At 38.0% G+C, this 21,063-nt stretch overlaps 3 protein-coding genes and 1 non-coding gene across 5 annotated transcripts in view; 3 read left to right on the top strand and 1 right to left on the bottom strand.

Annotated features, from left to right (window-relative positions):
• The window catches only part of LOC144663583 (carbohydrate sulfotransferase 11-like), a 43,652-nt gene that overhangs the window by 15,396 nt on the left and 7,193 nt on the right, over positions 1–21,063 (top strand). Inside the window, exons 1-3 of one of the 2 annotated variants that reach the window (XM_078524596.1) lie at positions 17,849–17,958; positions 20,064–20,110; positions 20,740–20,811. In XM_078524596.1, the coding sequence (XP_078380722.1) occupies positions 20,087–20,110; positions 20,740–20,811 (96 nt within the window). In that variant the 5' untranslated portion in view covers positions 17,849–17,958; positions 20,064–20,086. Of the gene's footprint in view, positions 1–17,848; positions 17,959–20,063; positions 20,111–20,739; positions 20,812–21,063 lie in introns of those variants that run through there. The other variant, XM_078524595.1, reaches the window with a different exon arrangement.
• On the top strand, positions 120–1,058 carry LOC144663237 (uncharacterized). The gene has a single exon (XM_078524149.1). It carries the CDS (start codon positions 120–122, stop codon positions 1,056–1,058), a length of 939 nt encoding a protein of 312 aa, XP_078380275.1.
• Positions 8,637–8,710, bottom strand: Trnak-cuu (transfer RNA lysine (anticodon CUU)). Its single transcript has one exon. It is a non-coding gene; the product is annotated as a tRNA-Lys (tRNA).
• LOC144663235 (uncharacterized) lies at positions 15,218–16,156 on the top strand. The gene has a single exon (XM_078524148.1). It carries the CDS (start codon positions 15,218–15,220, stop codon positions 16,154–16,156), a length of 939 nt encoding a protein of 312 aa, XP_078380274.1.

Genomic DNA, 21,063 nt, shown 5'->3' with positions numbered 1-21,063 from the left:
ACTCGGTGCGGCGTCTTGTTGAGCAGTACTCGGCAGAGTACCTCATTTCTAGAATCCCCTTCAGTGAAATGATGTTGAAGCGTGTATTTAGTTTGATAGTGGCCTTTTGTGCCATCAGTATGATTGTCTTTTTGATCAATTTCAACTTTAAGGAAGACAAAACGGCAGGAAGCATAAGATTGCCATCATCGAAACCATTTATTTATCTCACGGAAACCGAGCAATGTCTTCCTCCAAACTTGGCCAATTCTTCTCAGATTGGCGATCCCGAGACCTGCAACTGTGATGTGATAGTGCTAAGTTACCGAGCCAAGTGTACAGAAGACAACCGATCGCACGTCAGTTATTTGTTCGATCCCAACACCCATTTTGCATCAGGACGAAATGTACTTTTCTTTGCCGCAATGGATAGAAGACCAAGCTACCGTTATTACATATTTTTAGACGACGACGCGGTTATTAACCACAACAAAGAGACACCCGCTGAAATGTTGAAGCTGTCACCGTTTCGACTTGTAGAGAAGTGGTTGTTAGACTACGAGCCAGCAGTTGGAGTGTTGGATTATGTGGTTCATCATGGGGCTGTCTTTGTGCGTCGAATAAGGAAAGATTTGTGTGGTATAAATGAATCGTCCTCGGTGATGCCAACCGCTTTTTACGATGCCATGTTTAACGCTTTTCATCACAAAGCTATTGAGCATATCCTTCCCTATCCGACGCAATATGAAAACATAAACATATATAGCTGTAATAGACACACTATGCTCGTCGTAGAGGTCAAATTTTCAGGCCAAGCACTCCTGTTTTCTGCAGTCACAGCTCGTAATTCTAAACATCGTGGGCATACAACACCCAGAACCAAACTTACGGAGATTGCGCGTGAATTTGTCACTAAAATCAAGCAAGAAGCCCCTCTAAAGATAAGAAATCATGAGTTATTTGATAAGTTATACAACAATGCAAAGGCCTACCTCACCCACCAGTCCAGGTCATATTGTGCAAACGTAATTCGTCATCAGCCTATTGTTCCATACAGGCATTTGCTAGCTGATGTTTGATCCTTTTTGTCTTAAGTTCAAATTGTCATACATTCCTTTCAGGGTAGATCGTAAATTTTGTATTCCTTCATTCTCACTCTAAGGGCCGAATTTTGTCGTCAGTTCATATGAGAAAATTTCAGCCCGATCGACCAGCATGAAATGCAATAGACGAAACCAAAATAGCGACACATAAAGTTTCATCGTTCGCGACTATCGTACCTTTATCGACACTAGTTTGCAACTTTAATAACAAAGCAAATTCGCATACTTCTAAAGTGGAAATGCATGAAAGGCAAAATTTATGCCATTTTGAACGCCCAGTTGCTAAAGCTAAGCTATTTTCTCAGAAACGTTTTATCGCGGTAACCGGGCTGAAGTGCTCATATGAAAAAAATCACCCCAGTTGTTCACAAAAGAAATAAGTGTGAGGCGAGATCTCGGTAACTGGACCATCCCTGTCAACAATGCTCATATGAAGAGGCCCTAAGTGTTTCAGTGACGTTCGCACGGAAACTGATCGAACGGGCAGCTTTTCAGGAGGCTTTGTTGGGAGGCAAGATTTCATGGGAGGCAATGTCATTCAATTTGCAAAACCAGTTTACGATAACGAGCCAGGTTGCACGAATAGTGTAATACAAAGTTAAACATAAGTAATGTCATCCCTAAACGTGTTCCAACTTCAAGATAAACATCTTATTAACCAATCGCGAATGGTGCACTCAGATATTCTCTCAGTACGGTTCCAAGCAAGTCTGGTTATCTTAATATTCATAACTCGACTTTTGCGGTCGAAAAAGAATTCCCCAACATTGTTTTACAACCAATTAAAAGTACAAAGGGTTTTTCATGCGAGTCAAGTTTGTTTTTTCACGTTTGCAAGCATTTACAATGCACGGTCCAATACTCAAAATATTGGAAAAACAATGAAGCAATCTGATTGGCTGATTTGGCTACCTCAGTCGTGTAATAAATCAATAGTATTGAACCTTAGCCGTTCAGCACGTTTTATGTTACTCTGACATAGGATATGAAATTTGGCATAAGTCTTAAATGTTTTGTTTACTTTGAATGACAAAATAAGGACTTCAGAAAATAAGTGAGAATAAGGTAGCGGGTGATTTTGTTAATTCTTTAGATGCTATAAATTAATAAAGATATTAACTAATGTATTAGTGACCGGTTTGTCTGTTTTCCTTTAGTGTATTGATTAAACGGACAATCTCCATTTTGTATGGCCTCTCACAACTTGCATTTAGCTCCGCCATGTCCTCTGGGATTGATAGGGCCTCTGAAGGTGGAGGCCGACTAAGGAGCTCTTTTAAATGCTTCGGCCACCCCTTTAAACTCGTCATCTTCCCTCGTAAAGATGTTACCCTCCTTGTCCTTTACTTGGCTGTTAGTCTGGGAAAAATTTACCTGTCAATTTCCTAGTCTTGTCGTGTAAGTCTTTCATGTTTCCGTGTGTCACAGCCTTCTCTGCCTGTGCTGATAGGGCATTGTAGTATTCCCTTTTATCCCATTTGATGTTCTGCTATATGTGATGCATCATACTTCTTTTGGGACTCTGACATTTCTGTCCTCGTCCTCTTCCTGTTGCACTCTTATCTCAAATGTATCCTTTTGCTGATTGACTCCATGGTTCCTGGTGTTATCCATTCCTTGTGCTTAGCTGCCTTTTTCTAGTACTTCTGCACATGTCCTGTTTATAGCCTCTCCGTTGCCATTTCATTCATCCTCTATGTTAAGATCGCGCAGAGGCTGATATCTATTGGAGAGGAATATCTCAAAGCTCTGTGCTGTTTCTATGTCCTAGAGCCAAGAGGTAGTGCACATTGTACTTTATTCTAGCTTTAGATTCCATCTGACTTTGGCAACTAGAAGGTGGTGATCGGACCCTCCCCTCACCTGACCCTTACATCCAGAAGAGATCGTCTAAACTTCTGCGAGATGCCAATATGATTGATTGGATTCTCTGTGAGGTGGTTGGGTGATACCCATGTTGCCTTGTGGGCTTGGAGGGAGGGAGGTAGGGGTAACCCACATTTCACGGTATTGTCAATACCTACTGTATTCGGGGAAATCTGTAAACAGGTTACACAGCAACCTGTCAACGTAGCAAGCGAATTATTTGTAGTTATTTTGTAAACAAAAAACAGATGTAAGACTGGCCTGCCTAGATTAGCCATTGGTACCTGAGGGCCAGTTCACAAGATATTGTAAATACATGTATAACAAAGACAAATAAAGTGCGAAATGGTATCGAGCTGTTTTTAAAGAACAAGCTGCGACACTTTCGGCAGATTGTAATTTGAGGATTTGTTTGTGTGGTTCTGACGTCAGAGAATCATGGCAGTATTCTTCTTACGGCGAACTTTAGGGAGGAATACAATTTGTTATGGATTTAAGTGGCTGGCTCATGTGGTATTAATATATACTTCAAATCGCCGGAAAAGCAAACAAAGAACAAAATGTAAATGTTATTTTTCATATAATTTTATAACCATCAAAACCGCCACCTTAAAGTGTCTGATGATATCTTGAGTCCTGTGACTACACAAACCTGGAGGCCTGTTATTATATATGCAACTGCTACATCACGCTAATTCAAAATATGTTCTAAGTCACGCATGTGATAAATTTTTAGATTGTAATTTTTGCTTAAATTTGTGGTATAAATTTATCAAATTATTTGGTTTGGTTGGTTTTGTTTGCTTACAAAACTTCTTTCATAGGAATAAAAGAAAACAGACGCTCACTCAACGAATCGGTTTTTTTAAATTATTTCCAAAAGCAGAAAACGAAAATAAAACGGCGTTATGCTAATTTGAAGTATCTGTTTCTTGAGCAAACCGATATCATACAAATAAAGCCCGGTAAACCACTCAATAAAAAATTTCCAAAATTAAAATTCAACGTGGTTGAATATTTGGCAGGCGTTTTGAGAAGATTCCCACCAGCATTGAGAGAACTACGTGAGATCTCTTCGAAAATTTAATGTTACTTTTCGTTACCGTTAGAACAATCACCTCGTCATTTGAGGATAGTTTCTAAGCAATTATAGATATTTGGCAGCTATTTGTTCATGATCACTATAAACACACATTTATATTTAAACTCTGCATGTTAATCCTCAAGAAAACCTTTAATAAAATTTTAAACATTGTGTGACGATAGGTTTTTCCTGGGCACTGTGTGTTTGAACGACTTATGAACTGTAAAAGGAAACGCACTGGAACTTCACTGAAATATCACTCAAATATGGGGAACTTAGCTCGGTAGAGCAACCACTTGCTTACGGAATCGGAGCCTCGTCACAAACCCCTGGTACACGGCGATCTAACTTCGAGGATCTTTCTACAGACGTCAAGGGTCAGACGGAACTTGGCTCCAACAGTAGTTTATTAATCGGGCGTGGCCGATTTATAGTTTACCCTTTGGTCGTCCTAGACGATAGTCTCCTGTCGGCTAAAAATGACGGGGATAGCCTGGGCCAATCGGTTTCATTTCAGTTTTGACAGTAAATCGTTGTAGGAACACTGGGTCGACTTTTGGGCCAATCTGCAATCTGGTTCTCTTCTTTGCTTCGGCGGGAGGACAGAGAAAAAAGCTTAAGGGGTAAAGTACTAATAATCACCATTGTGAAACTGTAGTTGCTTTGACAAGTTGAAGCTATTTTTGTAAATAAAAGGGGTAACGTCATTCATGTCACGCAATGTTTTTGTGGGAAACTTTGAAACTAGACGCTTTGCTGGTTTTTACAAATAGCAGTGTGATCTGGCGGTACATTTTTTTGAGGCGGACTCCACTTTAAAACTATTTTTTATATATTTAGCAAGAAGTATGTCGATTTTCATTTCCGCACAGTTGGGCGTCAAAGTCGCCTGTCACAAAGAGTAGAATGTTTGCACAACATGTTTTGGATATATTTTAGATTTGACTAGTGACGTTAGTAAGACACTTCTCAAGACGTCAGCAAAATATTGGCAATGTACAGTATTGGTGTGAACTTGAATGGAATTTTTTACGACATCAGTAAAGCTATCGAATGAAAAGATGACTTGAAAATGAAAACTTCGAATAATTATAATTAAATACCAATTGAATTTTAGATGAGAAATTCCGGAAGTGACATCTGTGTTCAAAATAGGAATTTTTGTACAACTTAAAGTTCCGAAAAAAAGACCACATGTTTTGTAAAAATCACAGACAAACATGATCAGGAAAACAAAACAGGCCAATGGGTTTTATTCACGAAAATACAACTTTCTTAAGAAAGAGTTTGTAAACAAGACAATGGAATCGAATTACATTTCACACGAAATTTGCATACATTTGAACTTGCAAAAAAGAAGTATCTCTGCAGAGACATAATAGCGAGACCTTGCATTAATAATTATTGTATTCTGATCTGATTGTTATTTTTTATGCATTAACTATTTGAAAGTGGTTCTCATCGATGAAAACAAAACGGTTTTTCATTCACTGCTTGAAGTATTTATAGACGTGAAAACATTCGCTTAATCAAATTACATTCTGCACGAAATATTTTGTATCCATTTGTCCCGAAACTTTGGGGAAATTGAAATCTTCGTTGGACAGTACTGCATAAAAGCAGTTCATAGAATTGAATAAAAAGATAAGAACCATATTGATAAAGGAAATTTTAAAACTTTATTTTGGGCTCATTTTGACGAAATTCAGGATTTTCAAAGACTGCCAGTAAACGGCTGTATCTTGTCTGTCTCTAACGATTTTGCTACGGTTTCGAACGAGCTAATTTTTCAACATGATATCATGGTAGCGGGCAGAAGTCGGTTCGTTCTGAATTTTTCAATACGGTATACAAGTTACAGGTCAATATACAGACCCTCTGTACAGTAAAAAACGTTTTGGGAACAAACCATTGTGAACTTATTTTCTATGTTGATCAGTAAAATCCTTAGTACGACATGGGGTTTGTTATCAAGTTCGTTAGTACGTTAATACTGCAAGGTGTATAACCTCAGAGAATTATTATCAAGTGTGTTTTGTTTTATTAGCGGTTTATACTCTAAGGTCTTGGTATGGGAGATCAAAAGTAAGGCAAATTTCTGTTATTATCTGATTGCTTGGCACAGATTAGTACGACACTGAATTGGTTAGGAAATGTGGACAAACATTAAATTGAATGAGAGTAGAAAGGGAGGGACAGGTGGGGGTGAAAGGCTAAGGAGATGGAAAGGGAGGGAGAATTAAAATCCATGCTTGGTTATATCACGCAACCTTTGACTTCTGTTGTTTTCTCACAAGAACAAAACTTAAGGTGGGGTTCTACCTGAATTTGAATGGAACTTTAAGAGATTTAAAGAAGGGATTGAAGAAAAGAATGGAAACACCACCAAACAGTTGACCCCCTCGCAAGAGCACTCCGGGTTGTCAGGAGACTGTTTGGTGTCCGTCCACCAATTTTTAACTTCTAATTATATAGCTGTCAGTAAATTCTATATTGTCAGCGCAGCAATTTTTCCTTAATTTCTGAGAACTGTCCAATTTGGGATTAAATTTGGATAGTTTCAATTAGGACTTTCAGGTAAAATGCACAAACTGTCCAATTTAAGAAAAATTGGACAGTTTTGTCTCAGCCAATCAAATCAAAGAAAAAACAACATGTGACGGATATTAGCCAATTAGCACAAACCATAGCGTCAGCCCTGTAAACTTGTCGCATTGTTAGTCGACAATGGCGGAATTCAAAGGCAAGTTTGCTACGTTTTTCCATTCTTTTTGAGCTTTTCAGCAATAGTAACAACAAAGAGAAATTTTCTACGTTGTCAGAAGAGGAGCTAGCTACACTAAGAAGCAAAAACCAAAAGCAAAACACCTCAAATAGTACAAAACTTGGGTGAACGTAAGTGCAGCGAAGCGAAGCAAGAAATCCGTCAGATATTCATCGCCATGAGCTAGATGCAATTCTTTGTCGTTTTTTTTTTGCTGAAATTCGAAAAGAAAAGACGGCGATGAAGTACGAACGAGATAGTGGAAAAGAGTTTGTCAGATTCAAGAAGTTGTTACGCTCTTCGGACACTTTGTTTACGACTTTCATTAATTGATGCAGTGTTTTCACTCACTTTGTAGCAAGCTTCGCAAACTCAGGTGAATAAAATTGCACTCTTTTGTTTAAGTTTAATTTGTGAAGACAATACTTTGAGTGAGTTGCATGTGCTGTGTTATGCCTACTATTGTTGATTGCTTTTCCCGTTCTGGACATAAGTTTATTGTTTATGCTGGATTGACTGACTACAAGCTATATAATTAATATGTAACCGGACTACATGCTTGTCCAATTTGGAAATAATTAGATTCAAAAAATTCCTCTGACAGCCAAATTGGACTCGGCCTACGGCCTCGTCCAATTTTGGCTGCCCTCGGAATTTTTTTTCATCAAATTATTTCCAAATTGGACAGCATGTAGTCCAATTACTACTACAAATTCAAATTTTAAAATCACATTAAATCTCCAATATTTCTTATTTGTCTAAATTTTACTAATCCTTTGAGAAAAACTATCGCCTCTCAGACATCCCCCAAAATCGTCCAAAAATTAACAAAATACTGCAAAACAAATATATATGGGATAAGTAAAGCTTTTTTGGATTCTTTGAAACGCGGCTGAAATGGTTTTCAGTGTTTTCCAGCCCTTATACTTTGGTCAGTAGTACTATTCTTCACCAGTTGCTATTACAGTAATGGTATGAAACAAATACCTAATCATTGGTCAATAAGTTGTGATCATTTTCTTGACAATAGTAACCTGATTAGGAGTTGTATACTGTTCCATTAAAATGTAAGGGCTGGAAAATACTGAAATGCGTCAGCCACCTAAAGCGTTGGAAAAATTGGTCTTCAGGTAAAAACCCCGCCTTTATTAAGTATTGTGAAAAGGCTGCCCTTTGCTAAGTGTTACAAATTTATATTTTCTAGACGTCTAGTTCAATCGTTTATTTGTATTGTGCGAAATATATTTTTATAAATTGAGACCATTATGTCATTAAGTAATAATGCAATCTTGAAAACATTCCAGATTTTCATTATTAAATAGAAACACGAAAATTACAAATTTGGGAAAACAAGCCTGTCAAAATGACGTTGCCATGGTGATTTCAAGTTACTGGCACCAATAACTAATCCTACCAAATTATTGCAAGATAAATTTTAGATAAACGCGCAAAGTTTGGCAGCGTTTGGTTGAATCTTGAAAAAGTTATAAGCGTCCAAAGTCAGCGCGGGCCTCAAAAGCCCCCCCCCCCCCCCTCCGGCCTGAATAGGTTTAAGTGACTGTTTTTCCAGTGATTTTTACTGTACTGTACCCTGCCGTTCAAGTCAAAACAGATAGCTAATTATTAAGCGCCCGATTTTAAGCTTCTCGAGCTTCTAAAGCTTCTTGTTCTAGATATAGAGAGAACCGCGTGACACCCGTGTAAATAGGATATTAAATATATTTTTTAAAAATGTATTTGAGTGCCGGTAGTAGGCAATACTGCCCATACACCAAATCCCCTAGGATATTCACCCATTTAAGGAAATTTGGGAGGGTTCCCACGGGGCAAAGAAAATTCTTGACCCCGGTGGGATTTGAACCCACGACCTCCGGATAAGATCCACCGACGCTCTACCGACTAAGCTACGAGGCCGGGGTAATTTAGATAGTGAATCGCAGTAAGTATACAAGTGATATAGATATAGAGAGAACCGCGTGGCACCCGTGTAAATAGGATATTAAATATTTTTTTTAAATGTCTTTGAGTGCCGGTAGCAGGCATGCTCAGTTTGTAATCACAACCGTCAGCGTAGCTTCTTATATATCATTGCTACAAATAAGTTGTTGACAATGTGAACAAAAACTTTCTATTGAGTACAGTAAAGAAGGAAACGATTGCAATTACAAGAGCGAACTTACATCAACAGTAGGAAGTTTACAAAACTAAAAACGAGAACTAAGGTTAAAAATCACAACTTTCAAATTAGAAATAGCGAACTTAAATTAAGCTAAGACAAGCATAGGAAATAAAAGGGAAAAGCTTATTAACCCTTAATATGCTGAAATTATTCCTAAAAACGCGTTTTTTTAACCGTTAAAGGGAAACAAGGGTCTAGAAAAATTTTACCTTAAATGAAAGCCCATGTGTTCAGGACTTCAAAAATAGTTGCCGTTTGGTGAAGCGCCGCCTTGAATTTTAGCAAGAGGGCTTTGAAATCGTTCAAAATCACCGCTTTCGAACACCGACGGCCGCCATCTTGAATGACGTAGGCTATGACGTAGCATTAGTCAAAGCTGGTTTTGCAATGACCCAGATCTTCGGTGCAAAAGTAATATCTAATAAAGCCCAGAATATTATGGTTCGCTGCCTGGATGCTGGCTGTAGCAACACATACAAAAAACTAAGGGATAGGTCACCCTTCACAAGTTCCTGAGGGTGAAAAAATCGAAAAAGTGGCACGCCGAGACATAACGAGAGGGTAAATACGGTAAATGACCGAAGCGCGGGAACTGTTTTCTCTGATCCGATCATTTTACACTAATTATAAAATGACTACGAGCAAGATTTCCAGGTACGTAAATTGTTTACATGTAATTTATATTTTGCATCCTCATGAAAGGTAGTGTGCGGTATTCCGAGTTTATAACATTTATTTTTAAGTGGATATGCTAAATTTGTTCCTGAAATCAGCGCGAATTTTCTGACCGTAAGCGGCGATGTAATTGTTATCGATTTGCTCACGAAAAAAGCCACAGCACACACAATCAGCCAGTGTTTTATTTTATTTTGTCTTAGGAATAGTTGCTAAATCTAAGGAATCGTCCCATCTCTTAGGGATATTACCGTCACTGTTTATTGTTATCATCGCCTTTCTGATCCTTGTGTCACGCAGTTTATATTACCAATATTACTGACTGGTACATGTATTTCCTTACAGACGGAGCTACTTGGAACAAAAGGAAAACAAACGCCACTAAAGGAGGAAGCTATTCCTACCATTTTCAGCTACACTTCTGAAAATAGAGTCCGTCAAGCTAGTATTGAACTAGCAATCGTTTTAAAAATCAGGCACATATCACTGAACATGAGCGACCATGAGCCCATCGGCGAATGGTTTGCGATGGCTTTATTTATATTTTTCACGTAGAATAACAACCCTCTGGCCCCGGGGATGGTAGAGTCGCAAAGTTTTACGTTTCCGAAAACTGCAAGACAAGAAGAAAATAAAGACACTTTAGACTCTGATCGGGCGAAAATATTTCCCTGGAAATATTTATACTCAGGTGAAATCAAAACACATTATTAAATTTTTGCGAAGCTAAGGCCATCAAAGTTACGACGATGCTCAATGAAACTTCTTCACTACTTTAATTTGATATCTGTTAGACCAAAACTCGATGAAGAAAAATCTCATTCAAGCTCTGTAGCCAATGTAGAAATGTGAGCAAAAATAAAACATCTGAGTTGCCGTGCGTGCAAATAATTATAATAGGCTTTGGAGACAACGCGAATACTTAATTAAAATTCGCGATAAGCGAATGTTGCCATAGCATTGTTGTTCTACTTTTTTCAAGCAAGTTTTTCTTCTCATTTCCAACGCGGTAAACCTTTAAACAATTTTTAGGATGAGTTAGTAGCCTAAAATAGAAGCTACAAGTTGTAGGATTTCCGAGAAAATCCACCGCGACTCTTGAATTGGTGTAATTTAATTGGTTTTTTGTCTCGCATCGCATGCAGTCGTCTAAAAAATTGTTTTACGTCGCGTAGAATTTATTGGTGATTTTACCGCTGAAAGAAAAATTGCAATGTTTTACTTTTTTCTCGAGTTGTCTCCTACAAATAAAAAAACAACAACAACAACTCACCATTTAAGTCGCATTTGTGAACTGACAAGTGGCTTGCGTGCTGGTTCCGTAAGGTATCTCTGTATTAAAATGTTTACCTTTGAGTAAAAGTTCAAAAAGTTCGAAAGGTTCAATTTAAACCTTCGAGGACCAAACGGTATTAAACCCAGAATGTCCATCTCCTGGTAACAAATACTTTCTGTTTTTGTGGGCTAAACTTGGAAATTGTTGCAGCTACACCGGTCGCGATTGCCAAGATGCGATTGTTTAGGCGTCGCATTCCACTATTACAGGTTGATCTTGAAGCTTCTTGATGAGCAATCGGCTCGAGTCAACTTCTTCCTCGAAGGACATGTCGTATTGTGGGCAGGTTTATGGCTCCATCTGACTTGATATTAGCTTCGAGGCATTATCCACGCAGACTGTCATACTGAACGATGATGTTTTTAAATTTTATTGAATTTTTAAATTGTTGTTATAATAGTGAATTTTTTTTATCTTCGTAATATTTTTAGGATGTCTTTTTATATGTCTTTTTAAATTTTTAATTTGTACACGGCCCCACAAGCTTTTTAGCTTTAAACTTTTTACCGTGGTTAAATAAAGTTGTTATTATTATTATTATTATTATTATTATTATTATTATTATTTCTGGGACAAGCGCGACTCACGTTTGCTGTTCACTAAACCCCACTAAATCCTTGACTAATGCAACGTCATAGCCTCGCTTGCATGATGGGAAAAAAAAGATGACCGCTCGCAGCAGCAAAATGACTATTTTGCTGTCCCGATTATTGACAACAAATTGGATTTCAAAGCAAATAATTACTATTTTCAGTAATTTCATCGTATGAACTTTCATTTAAGGTAAACTTTTTCTAGACCCTTGTTTCCCTTTAATCGATTTTCTTGGCTCTACGGTCCAAAGGTTCTCTAAATTTGCTAAAAATGCACTTTCTGACAATGCAGGAAGATTTTGATGAAATTTCCATGTAAAAATGTACAATATTTTAATAAAGATGGTAAATTTTAAGATCGGTGATAAATAATGCAGATGAATTTTTCAACAATGACACGAGCATGGGACAAAGAAATTTACCATCTTTATTATTTATTTACAACACACTTGATGATTTCGACATTGCTGATCCTAGCAGTATGTAGGACGCGTGTCACATATCAACCTAGTAAATGGCCCAGCTCACCACGAGTCTCTCGTAGCTCAGTTGGTTAGAGCGCCCAACCGGTATCTGGGAGGCCATGGGTTCGATTCCAGTCGGGGACTCAGAATTTTTCCGCTTTGTCCCATGCTCGTGTCATTGTTGAAAATTCATCTTCATTATTTATCACCGAGCTTAAAATTTACCATCTTTATTATTTACAACACACTTGATGATTTCGACATTGTTGATCCTAGCAGTATGCAGGACGCGTGTCACATATCAACCTAGTAAATGACCCAGCTCACCACGAGTCTCTCGTAGCTCAGTTGGTTAGAGCGCCCAACCGGTATCTGGGAGGCCATGGATTCGATTCCCGTCGGGGACTCCGAATTTTTCTTTGTCCCATGCTCGTGTCATTGTTGAAAAATTCATCTTCATTATTTATCACCGAGCTTAAAATTTACCATCTTTATTATTTACAACACACTTGATGATTTCGACATTGTTGATCCTAGCAGTATGCAGGACGCGTGTCACATATCAACCTAGTAAATGACCCAGCTCACCACGAGTCTCTCGTAGCTCAGTTGGTTAGAGCGCCCAACCGGTATCTGGGAGGCCATGGATTCGATTCCCGTCGGGGACTCCGAATTTTTCTTTGTCCCATGCCCGTGTCATTGTTGAAAAATTCATCTTCATTATTTATCACCGAGCTTAAAATTTACCATCTTTATTATTTACAACACACTTGATGATTTCGACATTGTTGATCCTAGCAGTATGCAGGACGCGTGTCACATATCAACCTAGTAAATGACCCAGCTCACCACGAGTCTCTCGTAGCTCAGTTGGTTAGAGCGCCCAACCGGTATCTGGGAGGCCATGGGTTCGATTCCAGTCGGGGACTCAGAATTTTTCCGCTTTGTCCCATGCTCGTGTCATTGTTGAAAATTCATCTTCATTATTTATCACCGAGCTTAAAATTTACCATCTTTATTATTCACAACACACTTGATGATTTCGACATTGTTGATCCTAGCAGTATGCAGGACGCGTGTCACATATCAACCTAGTAAATGGCCCAGCTCACCACGAGTCTCTCGTAGCTCAGTTGGTTAGAGCGCCCAACCGGTATCTGGGAGGCCATGGATTCGATTCCCGTCGGGGACTCAGAATTTTTCTTTGTCCCATGCTCGTGTCATTGTTGAAAAATTCATCTTCATTATTTATCACCGAGCTTAAAATTTACCATCTTTATTATTTACAACACACTTGATGATTTCGACATTGTTGATCCTAGCAGTATGCAGGACGCGTGTCACATATCAACCTAGTAAATGACCCAGCTCACCACGAGTCTCTCGTAGCTCAGTTGGTTAGAGCGCCCAACCGGTATCTGGGAGGCCATGGATTCGATTCCCGTCGGGGACTCAGAATTTTTCTTTGTCCCATGCTCGTGTCATTGTTGAAAAATTCATCTTCATTATTTATCACCGAGCTTAAAATTTACCATCTTTATTATTTACAACACACTTGATGATTTCGACATTGTTGATCCTAGCAGTATGCAGGACGCGTGTCACATATCAACCTAGTAAATGACCCAGCTCACCACGAGTCTCTCGTAGCTCAGTTGGTTAGAGCGCCCAACCGGTATCTGGGAGGCCATGGATTCGATTCCCGTCGGGGACTCCGAATTTTTCTTTGTCCCATGCTCGTGTCATTGTTGAAAAATTCATCTTCATTATTTATCACCGAACTTAAAATTTACCATCTTTATTATTTACAACACACTTGATGATTTCGACATTGTTGATCCTAGCAGTATGCAGGACGCGTGTCACATATCAACCTAGTAAATGACCCAGCTCACCACGAGTCTCTCGTAGCTCAGTTGGTTAGAGCGCCCAACCGGTATCTGGGAGGCCATGGATTCGATTCCCGTCGGGGACTCCGAATTTTTCTTTGTCCCATGCCCGTGGCATTGTTGAAAAATTCATCTTCATTATTTATTACCGAGCTTAAAATTTACCATCTTTATTATTTACAACATACTTGATGATTTTGACATTGCTGATCCTAGCAGTATGCAGGACGCGTGTCACATATCAACCTAGTAAATGGCCTAGCTCACCACGAGTCTCTCGTAGCTCAGTTGGTTAGAGCGCCCAACCGGTATCTGGGAGGCCATGGGTTCGATTCCCGTCGGGGACAGAATTTTTCTTTGTCCCATGCCCGTGTCATTGTTGAAAAATTCATCTTCATTATTTATGACCGAACTTAAAATTTACCATCTTTATTATTTACAACACACTTGATGATTTCGACATTGTTGATCCTAGCAGTATGCAGGACGCGTGTCACATATCAACCTAGTAAATGACCCAGCTCACCACGAGTCTCTCGTAGCTCAGTTGGTTAGAGCGCCCAACCGGTATCTGGGAGGCCATGGGTTCGATTCCCGTCGGGGACAGAATTTTTCTTTGTCCCATGCCCGTGTCATTGTTGAAAAATTCATCTTCATTATTTATGACCGAACTTAAAATTTACCATCTTTATTATTTACAACACACTTGATGATTTCGACATTGTTGATCCTACTAGCAGTATGCAGGACGCGTGTCACATATCAACCTAGTAAATGACCCAGCTCACCACGAGTCTCTCGTAGCTCAGTTGGTTAGAGCGCCCAACCGGTATCTGGGAGGCCATGGGTTCGATTCCCGTCGGGGACTCCGAATTTTTCTTTGTCCCATGCTCGTGTCATTGTTGAAAAATTCATCTTCATTATTTATCACCGAGCTTAAAATTTACCATCTTTATTATTTACAACTCAAAAGAATAAGTTGCCGAAATATTTATCTACTAAATGAACTGTGATGATAAACAAAATGGCCGATGTACAGATGTATAAATTCCAAACACACAAAAAAGATGAATTTCTACATGGACATGAACTACTGTTGGTTTTTGAAATGTTTTAAAAAACTGAATAAGGATAAACACAGAAACGACTGAAATACGGAAAATTATCTCTTAACAATTGTGCGGCTTCTTGTTCAACAGTTCAAAAATTGGGTTGAAAATCAAACTGCTGTGAAATGATGTCAAGAGGAACTTTTGCATGTGTAGTGGTCTTTTGTATAATCTGTATGGGTGTTTATTGGATTCTCTTCAATTTTTACGACCTAACAAAGCCAAGAAGCGCAGGATTACCCACATCGAAACCATTTATTTATCTCACAGAAACCGAACAATGTCTTCCTCCAAACTTGGCCAATTCCTCTCAGATTGGAGATCCGAAGACTTGCAACTGTGATGTGATAGTGCTGAGTTTCAAATCCGAGTGTAAACAAGACAACCGATCACACGTTAGTTATTTATTTGATCCGAACACACATTTTGCATCAGGACGAAATTTTCTATTCTTTGCCGCAATGGACAGAAGACCAGGCTACCATTATTACATATTTATAAACGACGACACTATTCTAAAATACAACAGATTTAGCCCTGTCGCCATGGAGAAGCTGTCGCCATTTCGAGCTGTGGAGAAGTGGTTGTTAGATTACGAGCCGGCTGTAGGCGTGTTAGATTACGAATTTCACAATGGAGCAAGCGTTGTGCTTCAAAGAAGGAAACAATTATGCGGCCTTAATGAGACATCTCTGGTTCTTCCCACCGTATTTTACGATGCCATCTTCAATGCATTTCATCATAAAGCGATTGAGCATATCCTTCCCTATCCGACGCAATATGAAGACGAATGTTGGTATGCTAGTCACAGAAACACCATGATTGTCGTCGAGGTGAAATTTCCTGGCCAAGCACTTATGTTTGTTTCTGTCACTGCTGGTAATCCTATACATCGCGATTATCCAAAAGACATAACAAATATAAAAAAAATTATGCGCGAATTCATTGAAAGAATCAGGCAAGAAGCCCCTTTAGAGCTAAGAGATCATGTTTTATTCAAACAGCTACAAGAAGATCCGGATATCTACCTTACTGAGCGGTCAAAGTCGTTTTGTGTAAAAGTAAATCAGCACCAGCCTATTATTCCATACAGGCATTTGCTAACTGAACTTTAATTTGATGATTTTTTTTTCTACTAACTCTGGTCCAAAACAGTAATTATCATTTTCTTCTGTCAAACATTCCTTTGAAAGTCACTTATGATTTTATTTTCACTTCTTCTTTTGTAATCTCATGGAACACAAGGACTCTTAGGCATTACATTTGCTGAAAATATCGATATGTCAAAGTTGAATAATTGTTAGAAGTATAAAGCGTGCCTAGATCAATCAATAAACAAATGTATGTAAGAACTAACTTAAATTCACGATTTAACATTGAGAAAATTTTTATTCAGATCTATGGACAGCACCGTCACTTCACTTAGGAAGTCTGCCAATTGTGAGGAATGATTTGAACACCAAAAGTTTAATGTTAACTCCTGCCTCCAATATGTATTCTAGAATCAAAAAGAGTTTAGACCTTATATAGCTTTCTTAAAGTGGGATAGGATATGAGAATAAACAACACTTTTTTGCGCAAGCCTCATTTTTGCGTTTATTTTAACGTGTGGAACTCGTGAAAATAAGCGAGAATAAAGAAGTGGGTAATTTTGTAAATTTTTGTTCATGGAATGGATCAAGATGGTTAGATGAAAAAAAGTTGATCAAAATATGAGTGGAAAGCTTAAGATATTTGAGATCAAAATTTCAGTTATTTGAGGAAAAATTGGCCACCAACTTTTTCTGACAAGGTAACAGGAATAATAGTCCAGTTCGCGATAGGGTAACCGCTATCGAGTCCTCTGATCCAGGCTGCTTTTAGAGCATTCTTTATTACGTCAAAATCAGGCATTCCAAGACCACCTTTTGCTCTCGGACCAATTATTATAGTTTGCTTTATCTTTGGTTTTTCTTTCGCCATACGAATTGGGAGATATTGCCATTCGAATAAGGTGTAACAGGGAGGACAGCGGTGTTAGTGTGAACCAACCTACCACATTCTTACGACAGACGCGCGCGTGTGTGTGCATGGTCATACGTTATGTCATAGGCTTGTTGTAAGCTTGTCACATGCGAGAAATTCATACAGTGTAAATAAACCAGCCCTTAGAAAACTCTGACATGTTAATTACTGCTTTCAATCAGTGACGGCATACCCAGATTAATCAATTAACGAGTGAATACGGGAACGAAAGTTTACATACTCACCTTGATGAAAGTTTTATCTAGATCTACGAAGAGCACCGTCTATGCCCGTCAACTTTCTTTTTTATTATTATTGTAACACACAAAAAACGTATTTACATACTTACACTTCTAACAGTACTTACAATTCTTATATTACAGTGCATTTTTTCTACCATTGCTAACGCTACTTACAATACCGAAACAGCTCCTTTACGTTAATGTCAATATAATACAATAAAGTGCCGTTGTTTCCCCGCTTACTTACAATACTGCACAGCTACTTTACACTACCTACAAGACTAATATAATGTAATTTATATAAAATGATTCATATATGAACTGCGGATGTATAGGAAAGTGGTAAATGATCATTGCAGTAAATTTCTAATATAAACAAATGGAAAAAAGAAGCAAGAAAAAAAATTCAAAAAATTCACTGCCTCGCTGAGTTCGGTATGCGTTTACACCGGCTTCATTCATAAAAGGACCTTGAACCTCACGTGGGCCAGTGACGTCACCGAATAGTCAGGCTTAGCACTCCACGATCTCGGGGCTTAGGCCAAGTGAAGTTATCACGATGAAAACAAAAAATCAGATCTTGCTTTTGATTTTCTTAACAACTGCAATTCTACTGCTTTACACTGGATACTTACGGTATAGCACAAGAGAGAGCGTTAACGTCGAATTAGGTAAGGCTTTGTGTTCCTGTCGTATTGCGTTGGAGAATTGCCATTCTATCGCGTTCTGTATAATAATATATTGAAGGAAAGACTCAGATGTCCAAAACCTTAATTAATTGATAAACTTATTTCACTGTGAGATGTGAAAGAGCGTGCTAATAATACGCCGCATCAAGTTCAAATATCACAAAAAACTGCCGGTCTAGACTGGTTTAGAAAAACGTCGAAAATACGAAATAAATTGAATAAAATCCGTAATGGACCGAATTATTAGGGACGTCAGATCACTTCAGTTTAAGTTCAATACTGGCGCAACAATTTTGACGCTAGTGAGATTACCTCAATATTTGCTCTGAGCTGATTTTCTTTGCGATCAAGAATCTAACAGGAATTGAGAAGCAAACAACATGTTTTTTTAAAATTATTTTAAGTGTCTGCTTCTTATGCAAACCCACGTATTTGTGAATTTGATTATATTTGCCAAACAAACAAGCACAATTTACTAAAAATTTAACTTTGGCGAACTTTTGAAAGACAAAAACCGTGAGACAACATCGCGACAAAGAAAGCCGTATAATTATAAACTTCTTACGAACTCATACAATCCTCGGTTTTTCAAATCCTCTCAGTATGGCCTCTGAGCTTGTTAAATTTATAAGAAGTCTAATTAATCAATTTCTTAGCAAGATCTTCCTAAATAGCATAATTAGAATTTTACAATTCTTAACTTAGCACAACCGTTACCAAAGTTGCCCTTAGGCAAGCTGAATAAAACTGTTAATCTGTTTTGAATGAGTTTAAGTTTGTTTCTAGGTTTATATGGTAAATTAATACACTAATGCGAAACAGTATTTTAGAATTATGTTGTTTAATCCAACCGTACCAATTTAATGTTAGAATTTGCAATGAATTCAAACGGAAGCCATTTGTTTTGAAAACGGCTTTTCTTATGTCATAATCAATCGTTTCTAAGCAATCAGAAATATTCCACAACAACGTATAATTAAATAGAAAAATTAACATTATCCTTAACCTTAAAGTTTTCTTAAACTTAGTGCACTTTTCAGATATCTTATGCTACATTCGACGCTTTAGCAAGGCCAGTAAATTTTACCATTTACCTCAGCGGATAAATTTCAGATTTATTATTTGCATTAATTTAAAATCACTCATTTAAAGAAATCTCTTCATTGGGAAATTACGCGAAGGGTACTTACCTTGTAGTCACCGTTCGACGAACATTTATTCATTTTATATTTAATATTATTTTATTTATCTATTCAACTTTACGACAAGAGGTCTTACAAGGCCGGCTTTTCGGCTTACCCGCGTATTGCCAGTCAGCGGCACAATTACATCGCGCTTACAATGCTTGTGGGCATTACGGGAATTTATTATATAGAATGCAGTGCTTTAGCGAGTGGTAGCAAATCGAGAAAAAGGGGTATCCACACATGTGTGGATATCATTTTTGAACAATCATCTCGCAGTTTGCCACGTTTTATAGCTCAATGAGCCAAAGTTTATCGATATTAAGTCGAAACATCTTCGGATCTTCCTCGGCAATCTTCGGTTAGCTTCGGAAATTTTTGGAAAATGTTCGAAAACATTCGTATGACCGTCGGACAACATCTTGAAAATCTTCGGAAATCTTCGGAAAATCCTCGGAAATCTTCGAAAAATCGCCAAAAACATCGTAATTAGTTGGTCTATATAATAAACAGAATATTACATGGTTGCTTAGAGATATGAAATTTATCTTCTCGTGTTCAAAACCGATATCTCACTCGTTCGCTGCGCTCACTCGTGAGATATAGATTTGAACACTCGAAGATAAATTTCATATCTCCGCGCAACCATGTAATATCCTCTATATATCCGGCCCTGACTATTTGCTAATCACATCACGCTAGCTTAAGCCATATAAAAACAAGAAAAATTGTATTACGACCAATATTTTCTTATTGATGATGACCATCGTTGAATCGTTAGTCGGCGTTGAATCAAGATAAACTGTACGGAACTCAGTGATAATCATTTTTATATGCACAGCAATAATTTCTACCTCCTTAGCTACCTTTCATAATCATTTTTTTTTTGCAATTTTAATTTAGTGCAAAGTCACATCAAGACCCCGATGAAGGAGGTTTCGTATTTACAGGTATGGTTATCTTTCTCACTAAAAAATGCCTAAGAGAAAGTACTATCGAATGGAACAGAAATTTCCGGGAAGAAAATTCCCAAATTAAAAAAAAATAAGCCTACCGTGGCTGGTTTTCATTTTCATGTCACGGAAAAGTAAAACCAAAACTGCTGAGTAGAAAATTCAAGAATTTAAAATGTAATTGAAGCTAAGAGACAATTTAATTGTCCCAGTCTCAGAAATGTGCGGTAATCCGTACTCGAGTTATTCGTCAAAATGTTCCACACAAATTGTAGTACTCAGTATATAAACGCCATATTTGTGTCTCCCGGAGGGGCACCAATATGGCAGTCGAAAATCAATGAAAATTTGTTGCAAAAGTGAATCAATTCACTTCTGCTATATAAAAAAGCGATCGGCTCACCTTCATGAACTAGTGAATATTCAACTCAACTCATGTCGTGTGGCGTGAAAACTGTGAAATTCAAAATGCCCTTATTAAAAGACGAAGGATGCTCTCAAGCTGAAATGAGGGAGTGTTATGGCCAATAAAAGGTCAAAACCTCAGTAGGCCTTGCAATTTTGGATTTTAAAATTGTTTAGAAGTCACGTAAAAACAAAGAATATACTTGTTCTCTTAATTTCAGGAATCATTGAGCGTTAACCCTCCAAAAGAACTGCGACAAAATGCACAGAGAAAGCAGGATTTATATTTACAGGTATGGTACCCAGACTGGTATAAATGAATTGCAATAACAATATGAATGACAGTGAGTGTCGTCAGGCCTAGCAGCATGAGCTAGTCTAGTCTCTTCCACAGCTAGTCTCCAAGCTGCATTTGCCTTATTTCACGGGCCAACTTGATTCTCAAATACGCCATTTCTGAGTTACCATTTGCTTCTGTTTCAAAACGAGTCTACGTGCTAAACCATTCAAATGAAAATGATTTTGATTTGCATGAAAATGGACCT

Source organism: Oculina patagonica, chromosome 8 (genome assembly GCF_052425735.1).
Source record: "Oculina patagonica isolate OP01 chromosome 8, crgOcupat, whole genome shotgun sequence".
In the NCBI taxonomy this organism is placed as follows: Eukaryota; Metazoa; Cnidaria; class Anthozoa; order Scleractinia; family Oculinidae; genus Oculina; species Oculina patagonica.
The sequence above is the reverse complement of the archived record's forward strand: the minus strand, read 5'-3'. Positions and strand labels throughout refer to the sequence as shown.

What these genes read in the sequence shown, in the direction of transcription:
- LOC144663237 (XM_078524149.1), top strand. Translation starts at nt 120, where the DNA reads ATGATTGTCTTTTTGATCAATTTCAACTTTAAGGAAGACAAAACGGCA.
- LOC144663235 (XM_078524148.1), top strand. Translation starts at nt 15,218, where the DNA reads ATGGGTGTTTATTGGATTCTCTTCAATTTTTACGACCTAACAAAGCCA.